Here is an 18,757-nt window from a genome sequence, read left to right as displayed (position 1 = left end):
TACCCATATAGATGTAAAGTGGTAGGATCATTTGGCTCCTTACTAAGATTTATTACATTGCATGCTTTTTACTTTGTCTTTTTTTTTGCCATTCTGATTAGCAACACCTCCCAGACTTAATTTTTTCACGATAATAAATGATTTGAAATGCACTGATAAAAACCAATGCCTCAAGGCTTATGATTCCTGCAGGTTTTGTAAATACAGAGAATAAGCCTTTACTCTAATTGTCGGGTTGTTCTTTTCCTTACTCTTTGCTGGTCAGGGAAATCAAAAACCTGTCTTGAAAATGGTATGTAGCATATTATTAGTATGCTGTGAAGACTAACACTCACCACGTGCTCTAAGTACGTCGTGTGCCTGTTCTGCAGGGTGGTTCTGTTGGTAACCTCAGTAGCCGTTCTTACTGAAGTTGGAGACCAGTGGCTATTCATCTCTCTTTTGATCAGTTCTACACTCCGTGCACGTTCACTTCCACCAAACATCCCTCTGATTAGCACCTCATTTAGGTTGCTTGCTAAAGGGCATTACCTCCATCAGCCTAGTTCTTAAAACTAGAAAGATTTCTTGCTGGGCTTGCAGCAGCCTGCAGCCTTGCTCTGTTTTCAGCAGTCAGGCAAAAGCATTTACAATTAACCTTTACTTCCATGTTAGTTGAATTTTACTCCTGCCTATGGAGGAATATAATCTAAATGCTATTAAAATAGAGTATGACTTCATATTATGTGACATCTGGTGACTTCCAATTATCTGTGTTTTGCCTGCCTACGGTGAAAAGGCAATTATGTTCTTCTGGTAGGATTTGCAGCAGTTTCAGAAGATATGATAATACAATAGCGAACGAGGGCAAGGAAGCACATTGGTAAGGAAGGACCTGATGGTCTAATATGTAGAATTCAAGTATGTTTCAGTCCTCGTTCAAATCAGAAGCTGTTTACACTAATCCTTTCCCATTAAGTCCTGTTGACAGGTATTAATCAATTACTCTCTGTTTTTAGGAAACATGAATGAAATACAGAATCCACTTATGTATTTCTGATTTATAATTTTTTTTTAATTACTTCTTAATTTATAATTCAATTCTGACTATCATGTTACCAGAATCATAGACTATTCCAAGTTGGAAGGGACTCACAGGGATCTTTGAGTCCAAACAGGATTACTTGAAAATCTTATCTAAAATCCCTGGTCAAGTCTACTCGAATTTACACAGTTTTGTTGTTTTTTTGACATACAGTGTAGGCATAGGGTCTATTCTTACTAGCTCCAGTACCTGAAGAACTCCTAGATATTTATCTTACATATGATACAGTAATTTTGGCATGGTGTTAGAGTCATGCAAAAAGTGAAAATGGAGTTTCTCGGCTGGCTCTCATATATTGACCAACTTAAATTTTGTTCAAAAGCTGCCACATAACAATTTCTTCTGTCAGTTACAACACATACTATCCATTCATTCATCCATCCATCTTGACAATCCATATGCTAAAAAGTGCTTTCGTATGCAGTAACTCACCAGATTGTGACAATTCAGCAAATGATGTGACATGACACCCAGCATGTTGAGGATTTTTTATTTGAAGATAGTTACCAAGAAATTTATTTCTGAAGCAAAGTATTATGCTGAGCTTTGCAAACAGAGCTGCCCTGCAGTGTTGAGAAACAGGGTGCATTTACCTGCAAACACTGATGATGGAGCAAAACATTTACTTTGTTGCTGTGGTGGAATGACTCGGCAGGGTCCTCCACATCTGATAATAGGTGCTTGAGTGATAGAGTCCTAAAATTGTGCATGAGACTGTAATTACAGGCAGCAGTAAAATCCAAGCCATATGAGGCAATAAACACCATACTTTTGTGCTCTAATGTTTCAGACTACAGACAAATGGAATCCCACCCTGCAATTAGAAGATCTTTGTTCTGAGTGTTTGCTCATATCATGTAAAATGCACAAGCTATTTGTTTTGCTTATACATGTTTCCATACAGTAACTCTGTTTACACTTAATGATTCTCTTTATTATGTGTTTAATACACAGCTGACAAGAACAGCTCCAGCATGGCCACGAGACCTTCTCCTGGTAAAATGGAATGGATCATCCCACTTATTGTGGTCTCAGCACTGACCTTCGTGTGCCTCATTCTTCTCGTTGCTGTGCTTGTCTACTGGAGGTGAGCCTGTTTTCTTTAGATGGGGAAACTGATCATGATTTAAAACACATTTTGGATGGTATTTTTTGATGTGGCCCCATGTTTTTTATTTTATTGGATGTTGTGGTGATAGATGCATTAGATATCTCTCCAGATGCTAAAACAGCTCTGTTGGTTAACTATTCAGCCATCTCAAATATTAAATTTTTGTGTCATGAAGTTACTAGTAGCAGTGGTAGAACCAGCTGTAATGTCAACAAATATTTTCACAATTAGTTCATTTTAGATAGCTATTAAAAGCCTAGTGAGACTGTGCTAGCTTCCATGTGTGACTTTGCCACTGACTTTGTGTGATCTTAAGGCATTCATTCTTTTCCTTTGACTTCACTTCTTCAAAAGCGAGATAAAGTTGTTGCACGTTACATAGCAATGCTCTGTGTAGGAGCTCCTTAGCACTGGTGAAGCATTCACAAGTACAGACTGCAAGATCTTGCAAGTAAAGATTGCTTCTTAAAAAGAGATAGCATCCTTTACACCAACCAGGCTCAGTGGTGGAAATTAGGTTTAGCATCAACAAATACAACTCTGGGTGATTTAGAGTAAAACAGAACCTGTGGTGCCTTCTTATGCCAGAACCAGAACTCTAAGATACTTCATTTTTCTTGTAGTGAAAGTTAGCCAGGCATTAACCTTATACAAGGCATTTTGGAATTATTTCAAAATCTGCTTAGATGGGACACAGAAAAGTAGCCTTGGTGAGAAATAGCAGTCTATTGATCATTATATCTGCAGAATCAATTAAAAAAATACCGATCTGTTTTTCAATGCACCCATTTTACTGACAGTTAATTGGCCAAATTGTTGAGACTGGAAACATTCTAAAGTATATTAACAAGTAGATGACAATATTCTTGTGAAATTCATTTCTATTAACAGTTGCAAGTAATTAACGTGATCACAGTAAAACAGTGAATAAAATAGCAGTGATATGTGCACAAATGCTAAAGTTGCAAAGGTTCTGAACATCCCAATTTAGTATGTCATCCTTCAGTATACCGCTTTTCAAAAATCTCTCTCATTTTTTTTCATTTGAAGAACTAAGCTTGGTCATATTCACACCAGACAAGCCCTTGAAGTATATGGTGTATGTATCCTGAAGCACTATAATAAAGGGCTTGTAGAATTTATCTTGCATTGATAGAAAATGCTCTTCTAAGGAGGAGGGGTTTAGAAATCAAATGCTAACAGCAGTTACCAAGAAGAGTGTTGGTACCTCTCATTGTTGATCCTGCTTGGCAGGAGGGTTGGATTAGATGATGTTCAGAGGTCCCTTCCACCCTTAACCATTCTGTGATTCTGCAGTGCATGGAGAGAAATACTTGCAAATTTAGTATCAGTACTCTTCTTGAGAGAATATTAAAGTTGGAAAGTACTAGCTTAGTTGCCAATTGATAGAGACTAATTTTTGGTAAATACTGTTTTTTTATAGATCATAATATCAGTTAAGTCTCAAATTAAGATACGTTACTTAAACGCCTTTTATCTTTCAAATTCCAAACCATCTACCTCATGACTTTTTTATTTGCTTAGCAATAACAAACAGGCACATAAATCAAGGAAGTGAACTAAAGCTTTAACTGAAACCAAATTATTTTTCCAGTAATGTAGTTTGTTGTTTTGCATAACAAAACATTTTTGTTGCAGCAATTGTTTTTTATCTGCTCTCCAGAATTTGCATGAGTAGTTAACATTCATCAATAGCTTTGGTAGAATTATGAACACGTAATATGTTAATACACTTGACAGTAGTGGATCAATTTATTGTGTATAATTGATGCTAAAAAAAATATAGAAATTTAAAATTAATATAGACATGGAAGGGTATGTCACATCACAGTCAAAAGTTTTGGATAAACACGAAGCAACAAATTGGAGAACAATAAGCAAACTTGAAGGCACATGTTCTCAATTCAAAATAAGCTCCTGTTCCTAGCTTCATAATTCTGAGGATATTTTTTAACAAATAGAGAACAAGTACAAAAGAAGTAAATGCGTGTTTTAGAATAAATCAGCAAGGAACTAGAACACAAATTATCCCCAGTAACATTTCATGTTGTGCAGGCCATGTCACTGAAGTGGTAACACAACATTTTGTGTGCCCTTTTCAGTGTGATTACCATTCTTTAGGAAAAATAAAATGTTTATCTTTGTAAGTGCTTCAAAGAAAGGAAAAAACAGAACCTCAAACACCTCAGAGTCTAATTTACAAGTTTGAAAGGAACAGTGATCTGGATTTTCAGGACGAAATACTTAGCTTAAAATGTAATAGGCAACATATGGAATAATTTGCTAATTAACACCATCAAAGCAAATGGCATGAAAATGAGTTTGAGACAGATTTTTCAGTAAGGGAAACATGGTATTGAAGTGCACAGCAGAGAAACACTTACTATGAAAGGATAACCCTCAAGGGGACAGGCATGCTGGACCAAGGGGTCTTCTCTTGCACAGCAGTTCTTTGTTCTGGTGTGAGAAAAAGCATTACAAAATACAACCCAGAGAACTAGAAAATGCAGAAGAGACATGGTTACCTTTTGGCAATACATTTTAAGGGAAAAACAAATGATATTTTCCCTTTTTCATTTTTGAGTATTAGTGGGAATAAGAAGATTGGAGAACAGAGGTGACATAAGTAGAACAATGAAGCAGAGCAAAGCCTTCTGCTTCTTTGCATTGCATCAGTGCCCTGTTATCCAGGGACCAAAATAAGGAGTTAAGGGGTTGCTTAGGAAGGCTTGGCAAAACGTTTATCTCTGTTCTGCTCCTTTGTATCTCATTCTGTGATACAGAACTGAAGTAAGTTTTGTGATGATGTCTTGTTGGAAAGAAGCTTTGTTTTTTGTTCCCTTTATGTGAAAAGGTGAGTGAAAGGGAGCAGTCACTGTTTGATGAAGCTTTCCCTATATCTGTGGAACTTCCACGCTGTGTTCATGAGAGACTTCTTGTAATTTAATATATTTGGGAATGATTTGTCCCATTTCTGAACAAGACTCCCTTATTTGCAGAGGTAATTTGCTGTTCTCAGTTCCTTTTCCATGTGGATCCTGGACAAATGGTGAAAGAATATGATTGATGTTGAAGAGAAAGGGTCACTTCCTTCTTTTTAGCACAATGGCCATCTCAGTAATGAAAAGGGATGGGAACTTAGAGGCAAGCAGCCGCTCTGAATTACCTTTCTACTAAAGTTTCCTGAATTCAGTACTTTTAATGGCACCACTGTGCAAAGAGGGCTATGTGATTTTAAGTTGGTAGAATGGAAAATAAACTAGGTCAGCATAATGAAGCTGCAGAGATTGCCCTGCCTCTTACCCCAGGACAATGAAGAGAGCAGCACCACGGGATGACCAGGAGCCAGGGAGGTGCACTGGGGCTGGATGGGAGTTTGGCTTCGCAGCAGGCAGGCTGTGGTTCAACAGTTTGCTTCTGTGCATCTTTGATTCCTCTTACAGAAAAGCTGGCCTGGCTGGTCCTTGAGCTGTCATGGGCATGATGAAGGAAGCTGCTGCTCCCAGTTCTAGCACCTGAAACTGTTTTCTTGTAGTGCAAAGAATTAAGAGTCTTAGCAGGTAGAAAATATGAGGAGGCCAGATCCATGTAGTACTCAACATACAGCATTCACTTCTGCAGTGGCACAATGGTATTTCTTTTTTCTGCTTTCATTCCATTCGTACTAGTTCCTGAAATTGGGTTCTGTTTGGACAACCACTGCGTGTTTCAGAGAACTGTTCACTCCGATTTTATGATCTTTGTTGGAGCACTACCAGCTCATCTAGAGCCCGTTCAAGCGTGTGCATCGTAAGCTGCAGTTTCCCAAGCACATTATTTTTGTGTTTCTGGGCATTTGTTTTGCATCTGTGATTTTATGCCCAGACTCAGTATCATGAGATCCTTCTGCAGTTCTTCAAGGTCAGTTTAAATTTTGACTTGGATTTTCTGCCATCTTTGCCACTGTTACTCTCAAAACCTTTTCTACAAGCTTTGAGAATTGCAGCGTGTGTTGGCAGTGACCTCCAAACTATTTAGGGATTGTGTGTGACTTCATTTTTTTTTGCAACAAGGCAAGTTCCTACAGCATGCTGAGCCATACTATGCCTGGAAACATTCACTGTATTCCTGTCACGACTTGAAGAAGTCCTGAGTATTGACACTGTAAGGGATACCCAGGGTCAGTGGCACTTTCTTTCTCACAGAGGTGCAGGAATGTGAATAGGGTTGGGAAATCAGCTAAAATACTAAGATGCATGTTACGTTCTGTCACTTTAGAAAAAAAGAAAGGAGTTTCAGGAGTGACTGGTGACCTTCCCCTGATTGTTTTCCATTCTGATTTTTAATATAAATACTACAATACCATAGACCATGGTTTCAAAGGGGGAAATAAGCAGAGAATATTAAGAAGCAATTAAGATTTTAGAGTTTAGCCAACAGCAACTTTTAAATGGGAACTAAATTATAGTCATTTCTCATTTTCAGCTAAGAGGAAGAAATTAATTCACAACTATAGCTGGAGAGTTTTCTGTTTCTTTCTTTTCTGCAGATACCATAATTCACCTCTGAATTATTGCCACTATCAACATTGTGATCCCAAAGACAAAGCAGGAATGTTGTATTGCATTTCTTATTAAATCAAGCTGTTTATACAGTGCTAATATGTTTACATTCAGGAGGGATTTTTGGAACAACACAGCTGCTGCCTTTCAAAGAGCAAGCAAGCTTACATTGCTTGTTTATAGTCATGTGTGTATATGAGACAGCTTGGGAAAAAGAGGCCTTTAAATTTCCTTAGGCAAAACTGTACAGAATTTAAAAGAAGAGTTTTCTTAGGTTCTGGGAAGCATCCTGCTGAATTGAACAGAGGCCCTGGAACAGGTCCTGTGACAGAGCCTCACGCTTCTTCAGCAGTGCCTTTCTGTGCAGAAGAAATGACACTGAGCACCAGGAGATGTGGGTTCTTTTTCTGACTGTCATTGATTTTCTGTGTGACCTGGGGCCAAGTTACTTACTGTTTGGCTGCATTGTTGTTGAACTCGGTGGCAAAGACCTCACTGGGAGCAAGCTCAGGTGTTCAATATTTCAGCACCTGAACTCAGTCACTGGTGAAATAGCACCACAGAAGGTCAGTTAGCTGTATTTGTAAATCAGTTTGCAATTTAGAACTATAAGCTGCAGCACAGGACCAAGGACAGTTGTAGTTATCATGTCTAATAACCATGCCTTGGTAAAACGCCATTTGGTGCTAAATTCAGGGTAACTTGTGCTGCCGCATAGCTAAGAGTGTTAAAACTTCATTGGGAAAAAAATGTGAACTTCTGCCTGTAGGAGGTTGTAAAAAGTGCTGAAATTGTTATTTGAACCTATCTTTAGATTTTATTTTATGAGTACACAGTGTGTTGTTCATCTACTGTACTGATTGAAAAAGGAACATTGCAAATTTACAGACCTTTGTAAAATTGCTTGCTTACAATGATAAAAGCTGCTTTCAGCTTACTCTGAAATACTTGTGATTCTGCTCGCTTTCTCACTCTTAGAGGATGTTAGGTAACACTTTCTGAGAGTCTCTGTGCTGATTTTAAGAATGACTTGGGTGCAGTTGCTAGTGTATTTATTTCAGCAGCAGTGAATCAAGCACCCTCCTCTGTTCCTGCCCTTGCACTGCCCTCTGTGATACCAAAGCAAATGTTTGTACAACCACGTGATGAGCTGGATTGAGAAATAATCCATGTGTTGGTTTTTTTTGGTTTTGTTTTTACCATTTTTGTTTTAAAAAAGAGGGGGTCTTTCATGCCCTGATTTAAACTAGATTAACTCCCGGTCTGCTTCATGCAGTAACCAGAGAGAGTTGCATGACCAAGGGACCAGCAAGAGGCAGGAAGGAGCAGGAAGGATGGGGATGCTCGTACTGACACTGCCCCAGTGGTGCCAGAGGACCATGTCCTCTTGGCTTGAGGACAGCCGTGCCCCAGGGTGCAACCCGTGTTGTCACAGGCAGCGGGGAGAGTTAACCAAGGGGAGAGATTTCCTGAGCTGGGAGACGGGCAGCACTACAGGCAGATGAGGAGAAACACGGAGGTGAGCTGTGTGCCTGAAACCTCTCCCTGTGACCATCCCAGTTCGGAGGTTCAGTAACCAGCCGTGCCCTGCTCACGCCGAGCAGGACGTGCCTGCGTTTTGCTCTGGAGTTGGCTGCACGTAGCTTTGTGTGAAGGAAAGCAGCGTCAGAGGGATCACTGCCCAGCAAGCAGCGTGCAGCCCGGCCTGGGTTCAGAGCCCTCTGATCTCCCTGCCTCAACCTAGGCAATGCAGGGAAAGCGCTCCAGCCTCTATGGCAGAAGACCCAGGCTGTGTTTGATTTTGCCAGTGCTGGAGGTGAAGGTACTGAAACAGCGAGCCCTTTTGTGTGCTGTATCTCAAAGCACTGCTCGTTTTCATTAAAGGGGAGCAGGCCTGTGATCATCTCCCTCTTATCCCACGCGGGGAACCGAGCTCAGCCTTTGTGCTGGCGGCAGGCAGCTTGCTTTCCAGCCTGAAGCTCAGGGCAGCCGCTCATTGCTTGTTCTAGCTGTTGGCACCATTCTTTGAGCGCTTGTCGGGGAAAATCGATGGGAAAAATTCTCCGACTGCATCCCCGCTCTCATCTGGTGACGTGCTGCGAGGGGGGAGAGCCCATGAGGAGAAACGCAAATGCCAAAGCATAGTGCGGTGCTGCTCTTCCTCCCCTCGTGGGCCTGGGGGGTTTTATCCTCTCCTTTCATTGGGAACTGGGAAGGATCTGGCCCAGCGTCCCTGTCAGGGTGGTGGGGTGCTGGGGCCTACTCTGCGCAGGCAGGGCCAACGTGGGCGAGCAGAGGGGAGGCCTCGACACCACGTCCCGCACCACCCGGCCTTCACAGCCTCTTCCTCAGTACCCGTTTCCCAAACGGCTACTTGAGGCCTTTCAGAAATCACAGGAGTTGTCAGTTGTTATAGTAACGGACCCCCTGCTGCTGAATTGGCCCTGAGATGCCCATTTGGGCTTTTGAACAGACTAACTCATGCTCATTAGACAAAAAAGAGAGAGAGACAGATTTGCAGATGGAAAGTTGCTTTTTAAGCATGCTGGATGATCTGTTAAGAGCTAGATTGTGGAAGGGGGCATGTTATCTAATTATATGCCTGTTACTTTTACTCTTCTTTAATTAACACTAGTTTCACTTTTTCTTGCAAAGCAAAACACTGCAGGATTTTGGATTCCTCCCTGGTGAGGTCGGTAGCGAGCTGCTGCTTTGCAAACAAACAATTGTTGTCTTAAGAAAGGAGAAAGAAAAGAAGTCAGAGGGAAGTTAAAAGAAGTGAAATGCATGTCAGTGGTGATTTCTAGAACTGTAATGATATCTACAAAACTCAGAAAAGAGAGTTTCTAATCCTCATTGTACAACATAAGGAGCAACATCAAAAATTAATGAGCATATTTTGACCCAGGGATGTCCCATTTCGAGGAAACAGCACAGTCTAGATCTTGCTTCAGGTTTAAATCTGAATAGCACCACTGATATTAATAGAGTGACTCTGAATAACTGCTATCGGTTAAATCAGGCCTTGCCCTCATAAATTTGAGTCCACATAACTGTAGAACCTGCATCACCTTAAACGGGTTCTCAAGAGCACAAAAAGTGCAATAATGAGTTACTTCTTGCCAGGTGTCTGAAGCCAGCTTCTTCCTATGTCACGCATGGCCAGCCTTCATCTGAATTTCATGAAGCAGCGTTCTTCTCTCAGCTGCCTTGTAAATGAAAAGCAAACCAGATCTACAGCAGGCTGGTGTATCTCCACGTGTAAAGAGGACTGTGGCTGTGAGAGGTGAGGTATATCCCACAAGATTCACCTTTTCTTTGAGGAAGCTGGTCAGACCATACGGGCAGGCAGGACTGTTAGCTGAGAGGGGATGCAAGTGTTCCTGTGTACATGAAAGGGATCTGCAAGGAATAAATGATCTTCTGCATCCATTGTGCTTAGGATGAGGAGTCTTAGGTTTAAATTGAAGCAAGGGAGGAATTTAGGTCTGACATTAGAAAAAGCTTTATGATGGGAAAGACAATAAAGCAGTGGACTCCAGAATTTCCATCATTTCTACGTTCCAAAAAAAGGTTAAGCAGCCATTTGTCAGGCGCAGCACAGGAGTCATCGATCCTGCATGGGAGCTCAGAGGCTCGTTCTCCACAGCGCTGCCGTGCAGGCTTTAAGGCACACATGCAAGTACAGAAGAAGAGGAGGAATGAAGTAGTGTGATAAACGTCCTGTGAATCACAGACCAGAAGGCTGAAAAAGTGTTTAGAAGACGCCGTTCAAATGCATCATGTTTAAAGTGAGTAATGTGAAGCCAGTAAAAAAGCACATCTAAGCAGTGGGGTAAGGACAGAGGAAGAGACCGTAGCTTTGGGGAGGGAGAGGAAAATACAGACAGGCAGGAAAGAAATGGCACAGGCAGCTTGCAGAGGACAGCTGTGTCAGGAGACTGCAGGTTGGTGGAAAAAAATCTGTTTGGAGTTTGATTCCATCTGTTCTCCTGCAGCAGAGGGCCTAAAATTAGGGAAGAATTAAGAGTACAACAATGATAGGAAGATTGGAAAAAGAAGAGCAGGGGTGAGCCTAGCTGAGGTTTGTTACCCCTGTTGGGTGTTATCCGAGGCATCCATCTGTATTGCACGTGTCAATACTGCCATTAGCAGCAGCAAGTGCCAGCATGAGGCCATCCCTCGTGTCAAGGGAAAGGACCCTGCGAGCAAGCACCTAGGGTGGCTGAATCAAGCCATCCACAGAGAGCTCGTTATGGGAAAGTATTTTCTTGCAGAGCAGACAGGGAACTGCGATGGCTTAAAGAGCTAAATTCTCAGAGCTATGAAGCCTCGCACAAATCACCCGTCCCAGCCCAGGCAGTCCTGGTGCCTGCTGGATTGTGGTTATTTTTAACAGTGCATTTAAATGAGAGCTCTTAGTTGAAACAATGCTTGTTCCACAGCTCCTGGGATGTTTGTACCGTGCGGGTCAGTTGTGTGAATGTCTTTTCTGCAGACACTTTTACAAACTCAGTGGGAGCCCCGATCTGCATCACCTCTTTTTTAAAAAGATAATGTCAAGCATGCAATCATAAGTCAAATAACAGCAAAATATGTGCTTCGGTTGTGGAAGACTAGAATTCAAAATATCATGTTGGTGACCTTGAAAACAATGAAACAACAACAAAAAAGTTTTTATTTTAATCTTTAATTTGCTATGAAGCATGTCCCATAAGAGCTGAGACATTTAGGGTATGCTAATTTGCTAAAGAGGATAAGGTCTTGGCAGCAGGATGGAAAACTGCTATTGACACACTCCTCACTGCTTTGTGTAGATGTGTGGCAGCATTTCCCCAATATTTGCAGAAATACCTTCCTCTGGGGAGAGAGCAAAGGGGAGCAGGCAGGGACAGTTGAGGTCAGGCAATGAGGAATCTGTGGCGCAGCTGCAATTGATCTTTGTTTTGTTTCCGTGGAACTAATTAAATGGATTAATTCCAGACACTTTCTCTGGAAATGCCTTCCCCAGTGCTGCTGTAGTGATGAGGTCTTGAAAAAAAAGAGCAAGGTTTTATTTGTGCAGTAACTGGATTAAAGGCGGTATTTTTACAATGCGTAATTTTGAAGCAATATTTTTAAAATATTCAAATGTTGAAGTTAGGCTCCATTAAGAAGTGGTTTGTAATTGCTGAGAAATAGTACACCATGAGGAGTACAGGTTTTTGATGAGCACAGCAGCAGAAGATGTTACTGCTGCCTTCTCCTACTCAGCTTTAGTTCATTGTAAGCTATTTTATAAGAAACTTTAAAACTTTTGAACTCTGGATTTTAGAATTATGATCAGCTATTAAAAAAGAGAAACCAGTCTTAGCAATCATGCTTTGTGTGAAATTAACTTGGGGGAAAAAAAGTCAAAAATAGAAATACTTCTTAAGAGGCTGGGTGCATTTTTTGTTCCCTTTCTTAGCTGCAAGAAACAATTTATTAACCCATCCTTGTTTGATTTGTTGCTAGTTTATGTTCCTTATTGATCTGTTGCTAATGCCTATGTTTTATATAATATTTTTAGTATGTATATGCTAAATCGTGTACGGTATGTCTAGTATTCTCACACAAATTGGTAGGCTGAGAGTTAGAGGAATGTCTCAGATGAACTGTGAATGAAATATCCTATAATACAAGTAGATGTACCCAGAGGGAACAGTATACCTCTGCTGTGAAACTGTGAATTAACCACAGCAACCAGATAAATTATATTTTTTCTCTCTCCTTGTAACCATAAAATACAGCTATTGAAGTGCCCTGTGCTGTCCTAAGTCCCACAGCAGCATTTGGACTAACATTAGCACTAGCTATTTCACAGCGGGATGTGGTCTAAGTGTAAAATTATAGGGTAAGAATATTAAATCAGTTCAGCAATCTTAACTGGTTGGATAAATACCAGGATTCAGCAGCCTAGTAAAGCAATAACAAGCAGGGGTGGGTTTTTATTTTTACTTTCCTTAAAATGAAGTGCCAACCCATGCAACTTAGATAACAAATGCCTTGGGATGCTCGATGCGTATTGTGCTGCTATTACAAATGTTGCAACTATGCGAATTCATTCAGGTTCTTGTAGAACACTGAGTCTGTTAAGAAGAAAACATTTCTTCTATCACCATGAATGGTATGTATTTCACTCTGCCACCTTACAAGTCAGAATCCATTTGAGCTCTAACATTTAAGCTGAAACGGGAGCAGGTTGCATGCCTGGTTGTCATTTCGTGGATTGTTTCATGTGTTGGAAATCCCATTTTTTCCAAAACAGAACAAAAACATTTGAAGTATCATACAAAGAGACATTTATAAAGCAATATATTAAAAATAATAATAATAATAACAACACAGGTTGGTGTTGACTAAAATTTTTTCTCCGGTTTTGAATGTTGAAAGCATTGTCAATGTAAGAACAGCAGTGGTTACAGATGAGGATTGCAACAATTGCTGAGGGCAAGGAGGACTTCCAACCACATCATAACTCAAAATGATGATCATTTACTCTTCGGTCTTCTAAGTTTCCTGAATTCAGTGTTCATTGCTCATAGTGACTGGTATTGTAGACATGAGGTGAAAGCTTTGGAGGGGCAGTCCTCATCCCTGTCATTTTTTGATTTGTTCATTTTGAATAAAAGCCTAGGATGTAAACCTACCAGAATGGTTAGTCTCTTCCCATTCATACAGCTCCTTATTTTTAAAGCATTCAGGGTGCTCTTTCAATCAGAGAGTAAATGGGTTTGCTTTGCAGTTCACTTTCCACAGCCTGCAGATGTTGGTTTTGTGAGTTAATGCGGAATCCAGGCTTCTTCATCCACATAACCAACATTTATTCAACATACACAAAATAAGATTCCTGGCCATGATATTCTTACAGGCTTCGTGTTCATTTCAATGAACTGTTTTTCACCACTTTCCTCATTGCTAAAGGTGCAAACAGGCCTTTTAACTTAAAAGGGCTTTTCCTACGATCTGTTTATTCTTCAGCAAGCTTTTCTGTGAGCTTTGGATGTCAGAAGTCATAGTCATGTTTTCTGCTTATGCTTAGTCTCCCTACAGCTACCCACTTGTCCTGTGCCCTTGTACTTTCTAATTTGGGGGAGCAGAGAACGAAGGGAGAGAGAGATTAACAGCCCATCAAACACCAAGGGCATTTGGTTTATATCTGCCAGAGTTGTTCAGAACATACTTTGTGGTATTGAAGGGGAAAGTGTATACCTTATATTTATCAAGAGCAATTCCTTTTCCAGAAACCTCTGATAATAATTAAGTAATGCCATTTGCATGCACAAATCACCATAGTTTGACTTGGGTGACATTTAATATTGAATCTGTCTAGGCAAAGCAATTTTAGGAATTGTATTTCCTTGGAGATCACTCCTAAAGAATAAAAAAAAGTTGAAAAGATTTTTAAAATCATTTCAGCAAAGAAATTATTCCCTTTTTTTCCAGTGACTGTGAAAATAAAGTTTCTGCTTTCCAAAGGAAAATAAAGTAATTAGGAAATTTGCAAATGTAAATTGGCCTGTGTTGGTCTTCGTCTTAATTTATGTCATTAAATGGAGTATTTAATTAGCATATATATTATTCAAGTTTCAATATAATCTATTTTGTAAGTCCAAGTTCAAATATAAAAATCAAAATGGGCTTGATGCCTATTGTTCACATGCAAAGCAGCTAACATAGATGTGGAGATATGATGTGAATTGAAACATTCATATTTCACAAGGATGCAGTCTACATTTTCTGAAATTACGGGTTGGACTCTTATTTCTAACTTTTTCTAATTTGCATACATATTAGTCCCTGTTTAAATGATGTGTTAATTCTATTCATTAGACTTCAGTGAATGCTTCTAACTCTCCTGATAATCAAGCATAGGTCCCTGGAAAGCAAATTATGGACTTCCATGTTGCAAAATGCATCGTAAACGTGACACTTATCACTGCTAAGCCAACTTATGTGGAGCACTTGGCTACAGTCAGTAGGGCAGAACCCTTTTTCTTATGCTCGCAGTGATAATTGTCATCTCTGAATAAGGACCTGGCTCCAGATCCCCAAAGTCTCTTCAGAGGTGGTTGGGCACTTCACAACCACTCTGCCCTCTTGAAGTTAAAAACGCCAGTTCAGCTCTTTGGGAGAGAAAGACTAACTTGACTGAGATCCTCACGCAAACGGCTTCAAGAAAATGGATGAGTAAGTGTTTTCTGTTCCACATAATTTGATGGTGGAGATGAGAATTTGGGAGTCTTGAGGGGCTCTGCAGTCTCTTAAGAGTATTTGGTTGCTAGAGCAGGAGCCTGCAAGCTTTGTTTTGCTGCAGTTCAAGACAGGTTTGTGCTTCAAAATGTGCAAAACGGTAGCCCTGAAAGCAAAAGCATGAAGGTGGCAGAGTGCAACGGGAGTCCTTGCTTCCTTCTGAGCCGGATCCTGTAGTGAATTGCAGAAACAGTCCCTGGGAAGACAAGGGACAGCAGAATGGTATTGTAGTTCAGTGTCTGCTCTTGTGTGTTGATTTATAAATCTGTGACAATTCATCTTTTTAACTCTAGGTATAAAAGCATTGTTATCCCAGTGGTAAACCTGAGGTGATAATTTCCCAAGGTTTTATGTTGATGGGGTGAGCCCCAAGTGGTGCCACACGGGGAGTTGCCATGTGTGCTCTGATTAATAAAAAAATTGATGGGAAGAAGAAAGGTTCTTATGCCATCATTGCAAGGAAATGCTTGACATCTTTAAAGGCCTATAAGTTTAGTTTCCATCTGTTTTTTGCAGTGTCTGGGCCTTTTCAAAAGCAACACTGATGTGCTGCAGGGAATTAATTTAGCTCTTTGTGGTAGTGGAAGGTTAGAGTTCAACATCACTGTTTTTGTTATCCACAGAGCTACACTGAACAAGTTCCCTGTTGTATAGTTTAAAGGAATAGGTGGAGACTACTACAAAGAGACTTGTTGTCCCTGCAGCATAGTTTTATTCAAGATGCACAGAATAAACGAGCAGAAGAGAAGAAATCACAGTATTTGATATACATTCACAGCAGCTGCTTCATCTCACCATGTCTGAATGTGTAATCTCACTCTCAGGAGCATTCTGCACGAGAAGCAGCTGGGCGCTTCTGAACACAGAAGAAATGCTCCCATTTCACCAGCATTTGCAATAATAGAAGCTGCACTTAGGCCTGTGGGGAAATGAAAAGTCCACGTTTTACTGGGAGTTTGAGATTTTGGTGGGTTTCGGTGCTGTCTGCAGGATCTGAACTTTCACTTGGATGTCCAGTCTGTCCCTGGCAATGCTTCTTAGCACTGAAAGAGCTTTATGCCAGCTTTTTTTGAGACATTTAAACCATCTGCAGCCCACTTCTCCTCCACTCCTTAGCTGAAAAGTGTGGGTCCCGTTGACTTCCAAAATAATCAAGCTGGAACAGCCTGTGTTGTAATTCCCTGTGTGTTGGGGACAGAAAAGGATGCTGAAGAAAAACAGCTTTAAACCATCTTTGTGGTCCCTGTATTCCCCTAGCCCAGAGTTTAAGGTTCACTGGGGTGGAGGACAGTGGGGGAACATTCATTCCCCTTCCACACCTCCTTCCAGCATCTTTTTTCCTTGGTGCTTCAGACAGCAGCTCCCCACCCCAGGGAGATGTGCTCATACATGAAACCTCACATGTAATTTCTCTGGTGACGGGTTGAGCTTTCCCATTGTCGTTGCCCTCCACCAACCTCACTGTATTTACTAGGCTTTCTGTGCAGAAGGAGTTAAATCCATATGGGTTGGATGTTTGCTGCTACAGCTCATGTTCTGTTTTGACTTTTTTGGTTTCATGTATTTTCCTCTTTTAAAGTTACCAGTCGTATCTGAGACCTTAACATCAGTGGACCACTTTGTGAAAATAAATATTAATGGGATGGCTGCTGATAGCATCATATGGGTCGAAACAAATGCTTTTATAATAAATGGAATGGATTATTAATTGAGTGGTTTGGAGATAAAGCGGGATCTAAAGTGACAAGCTCATGGCACAGCAAACTGCCCTTTGCAGGAATCCAATTAGAAGTGTGAGCAGCAAATTGTAAGCAAACTTGCTATAATTATATGGGGGCAATACAAGAGTGGAGCATAATTTGGAGCCTGGGACCTGTCCCCTTGAACGTCTCCTAATTCCCTTGAATCAACATTTAGTTACTGTCATGCCAAGTTTGCTTTCTTCAGCTCTTTCTGGGAAATGCTGCATCCCGTTGGTCTAGCCCAACCGGAGGGAGACAGCGTGTTTTGAAATAAAAGGGCATATAAATTAAAGGCACTGGATTCTGCTGCGTGTCTGTCTGAGAAAAGTGACTCATTTGTTAGCCTGCTGAAATTACTTTGCATTGAATAACTTGTGCTGATGTTACAGAGTTTTGCCTCATCACTTGAAGCTGTTACATTTGCCATTTCCTCAATGAGAATGTTCAGGAATTGTTTCCTCTCCAAATTGCAATGTTTGTTCATGACTTGGAAAAATAGATGGTTTGCTGCGATGTGTCATAGATAATGGTTAAATACTGCCTGCAGGAACCAAGCGCAATTGTCACAGATATATTTGAGCATCCGTGCCAGCAGATATGTCTGGTGTCCTAGCAAGTGATGTAAATCGTTCATTGGGTATGAATGGTTCAAAAAGAGTTTTTCTAAATATTATGTATCATTTTCGTCTGGCAGATGGAGTTGTGGAAGCTGCTATAGCGAGAGTTTGTGAAAATTCAGACATCCTGGGCATTGCGTGAAATAGGCTTAGCAAGCCTCAAAAATGAGGGTGCAGGATGAAAAATGAGGGTGCAGGAGTGATGAAGACCTAAGCACAGCATCTGGGAAGTTGGGGTGGTATTTTCAGGCTGGTGGAGAAGCATGTGAAAAAACAACACAGAGCAAATCAATTTGTCTGTTCTGTCAAAATGGCTATGATCAGCCAGGAGGCAAATGAATAAACGGATCAACAAGTATTTCACACTTGTGTGTTCTCGACAGGAAATCACAGATCTGAAACCAAATGTCTGGGACAAAACTACCAGAAATAGTGGCAAAATACTCTGCTGTTTAGTCTGCATTTTAAGCATTTTTAGCTCACAAAACTCCTTGAATTAAAATACAGGAATAAAATAGGAAGGCTTGTTACTACCATTCCCAATCACCAACATAAATGGAAATTGTTGGAGTGGGTCTAAAGGCAGGACCCCTGTCGGGGCTGGAAGCTCCCTTTGCCCATGTACCCGAATGCATGGTGCTGGCCATGGTGGGTGCTGCTCAGTTTTCCCCTCCTGAGCTCCCTGTCTAATCGCTGCACTAATCACAGCAAAAGCAGCACCGCGGATCGCTTAAGACCATGGAAATGAAATGCATAAATACAGTAGGCGGAAAATGAATCTGAATTGTTGGAGGTGTCAGCACCGAACAATTCACCTAGGTGCAGACATCTCCTACGTTCCTCACGGATAGCATGCCTGCTTTTGCAGCTATGTCACTTCGTGTGCTGTGAAAGAAAAGAAAATACTGAGACAAGAGCTTGCCTTTAATTTACATGTCTCCTTCCAAACAAGTGCCTGACGTACCCAGACACATTTCTTCATACACTAAGGAGCATTCACGTGTTTTTCCTAGATGCAGACTCCCTTTCTTGTGTTATTTTTTCTCCTTTTTCTCAGTCCCACATTTGCCAATACTGAAAGGTTATGAGGAGCTTAATAAAAGGTAGATTAAAGTTTTGAAAATCATGCAAAAAAGGAGAACAGTCTATAAATAGAAAATATATTAAACAGTATCTGGTGTTAAGGTATCTACTAATTAACATAGGTCGACTGAATTTCCTGTTTTTCTTATTTGCAGTGAACTTTTATCTTGAATCAAGATGTTCTCCTCACTGTGATTAGTTTTGTTATTAGATGTTTCTACAGACTGATTAAGACAATGGGAAAGCAATAGGTTATTTGCCCAAGTGTATTCTTGCTGAGAAAG

General features: G+C 40.6%; 1 protein-coding gene across 1 annotated transcript in view; it reads left to right on the top strand.

Annotated features, from left to right (window-relative positions):
- PTPRG (protein tyrosine phosphatase receptor type G) overlaps window positions 1-18,757 on the top strand; it is a 397,823-nt gene that overhangs the window by 329,930 nt on the left and 49,136 nt on the right. Inside the window, exon 13 of the mRNA XM_082767913.1 lies at window positions 2,039-2,171. Within this exon, the coding sequence (XP_082624039.1) occupies window positions 2,039-2,171 (133 nt within the window). The remainder of the gene's footprint in view (window positions 1-2,038; window positions 2,172-18,757) is intronic.

This window comes from Aythya marila (assembly GCF_965140915.1).
Source record: "Aythya marila genome assembly, chromosome: 10".
In the NCBI taxonomy this organism is placed as follows: Eukaryota; Metazoa; Chordata; class Aves; order Anseriformes; family Anatidae; genus Aythya; species Aythya marila.
Note: the sequence above shows the minus strand (reverse complement) of the source record. Positions and strands in the feature narration are given on the sequence as shown.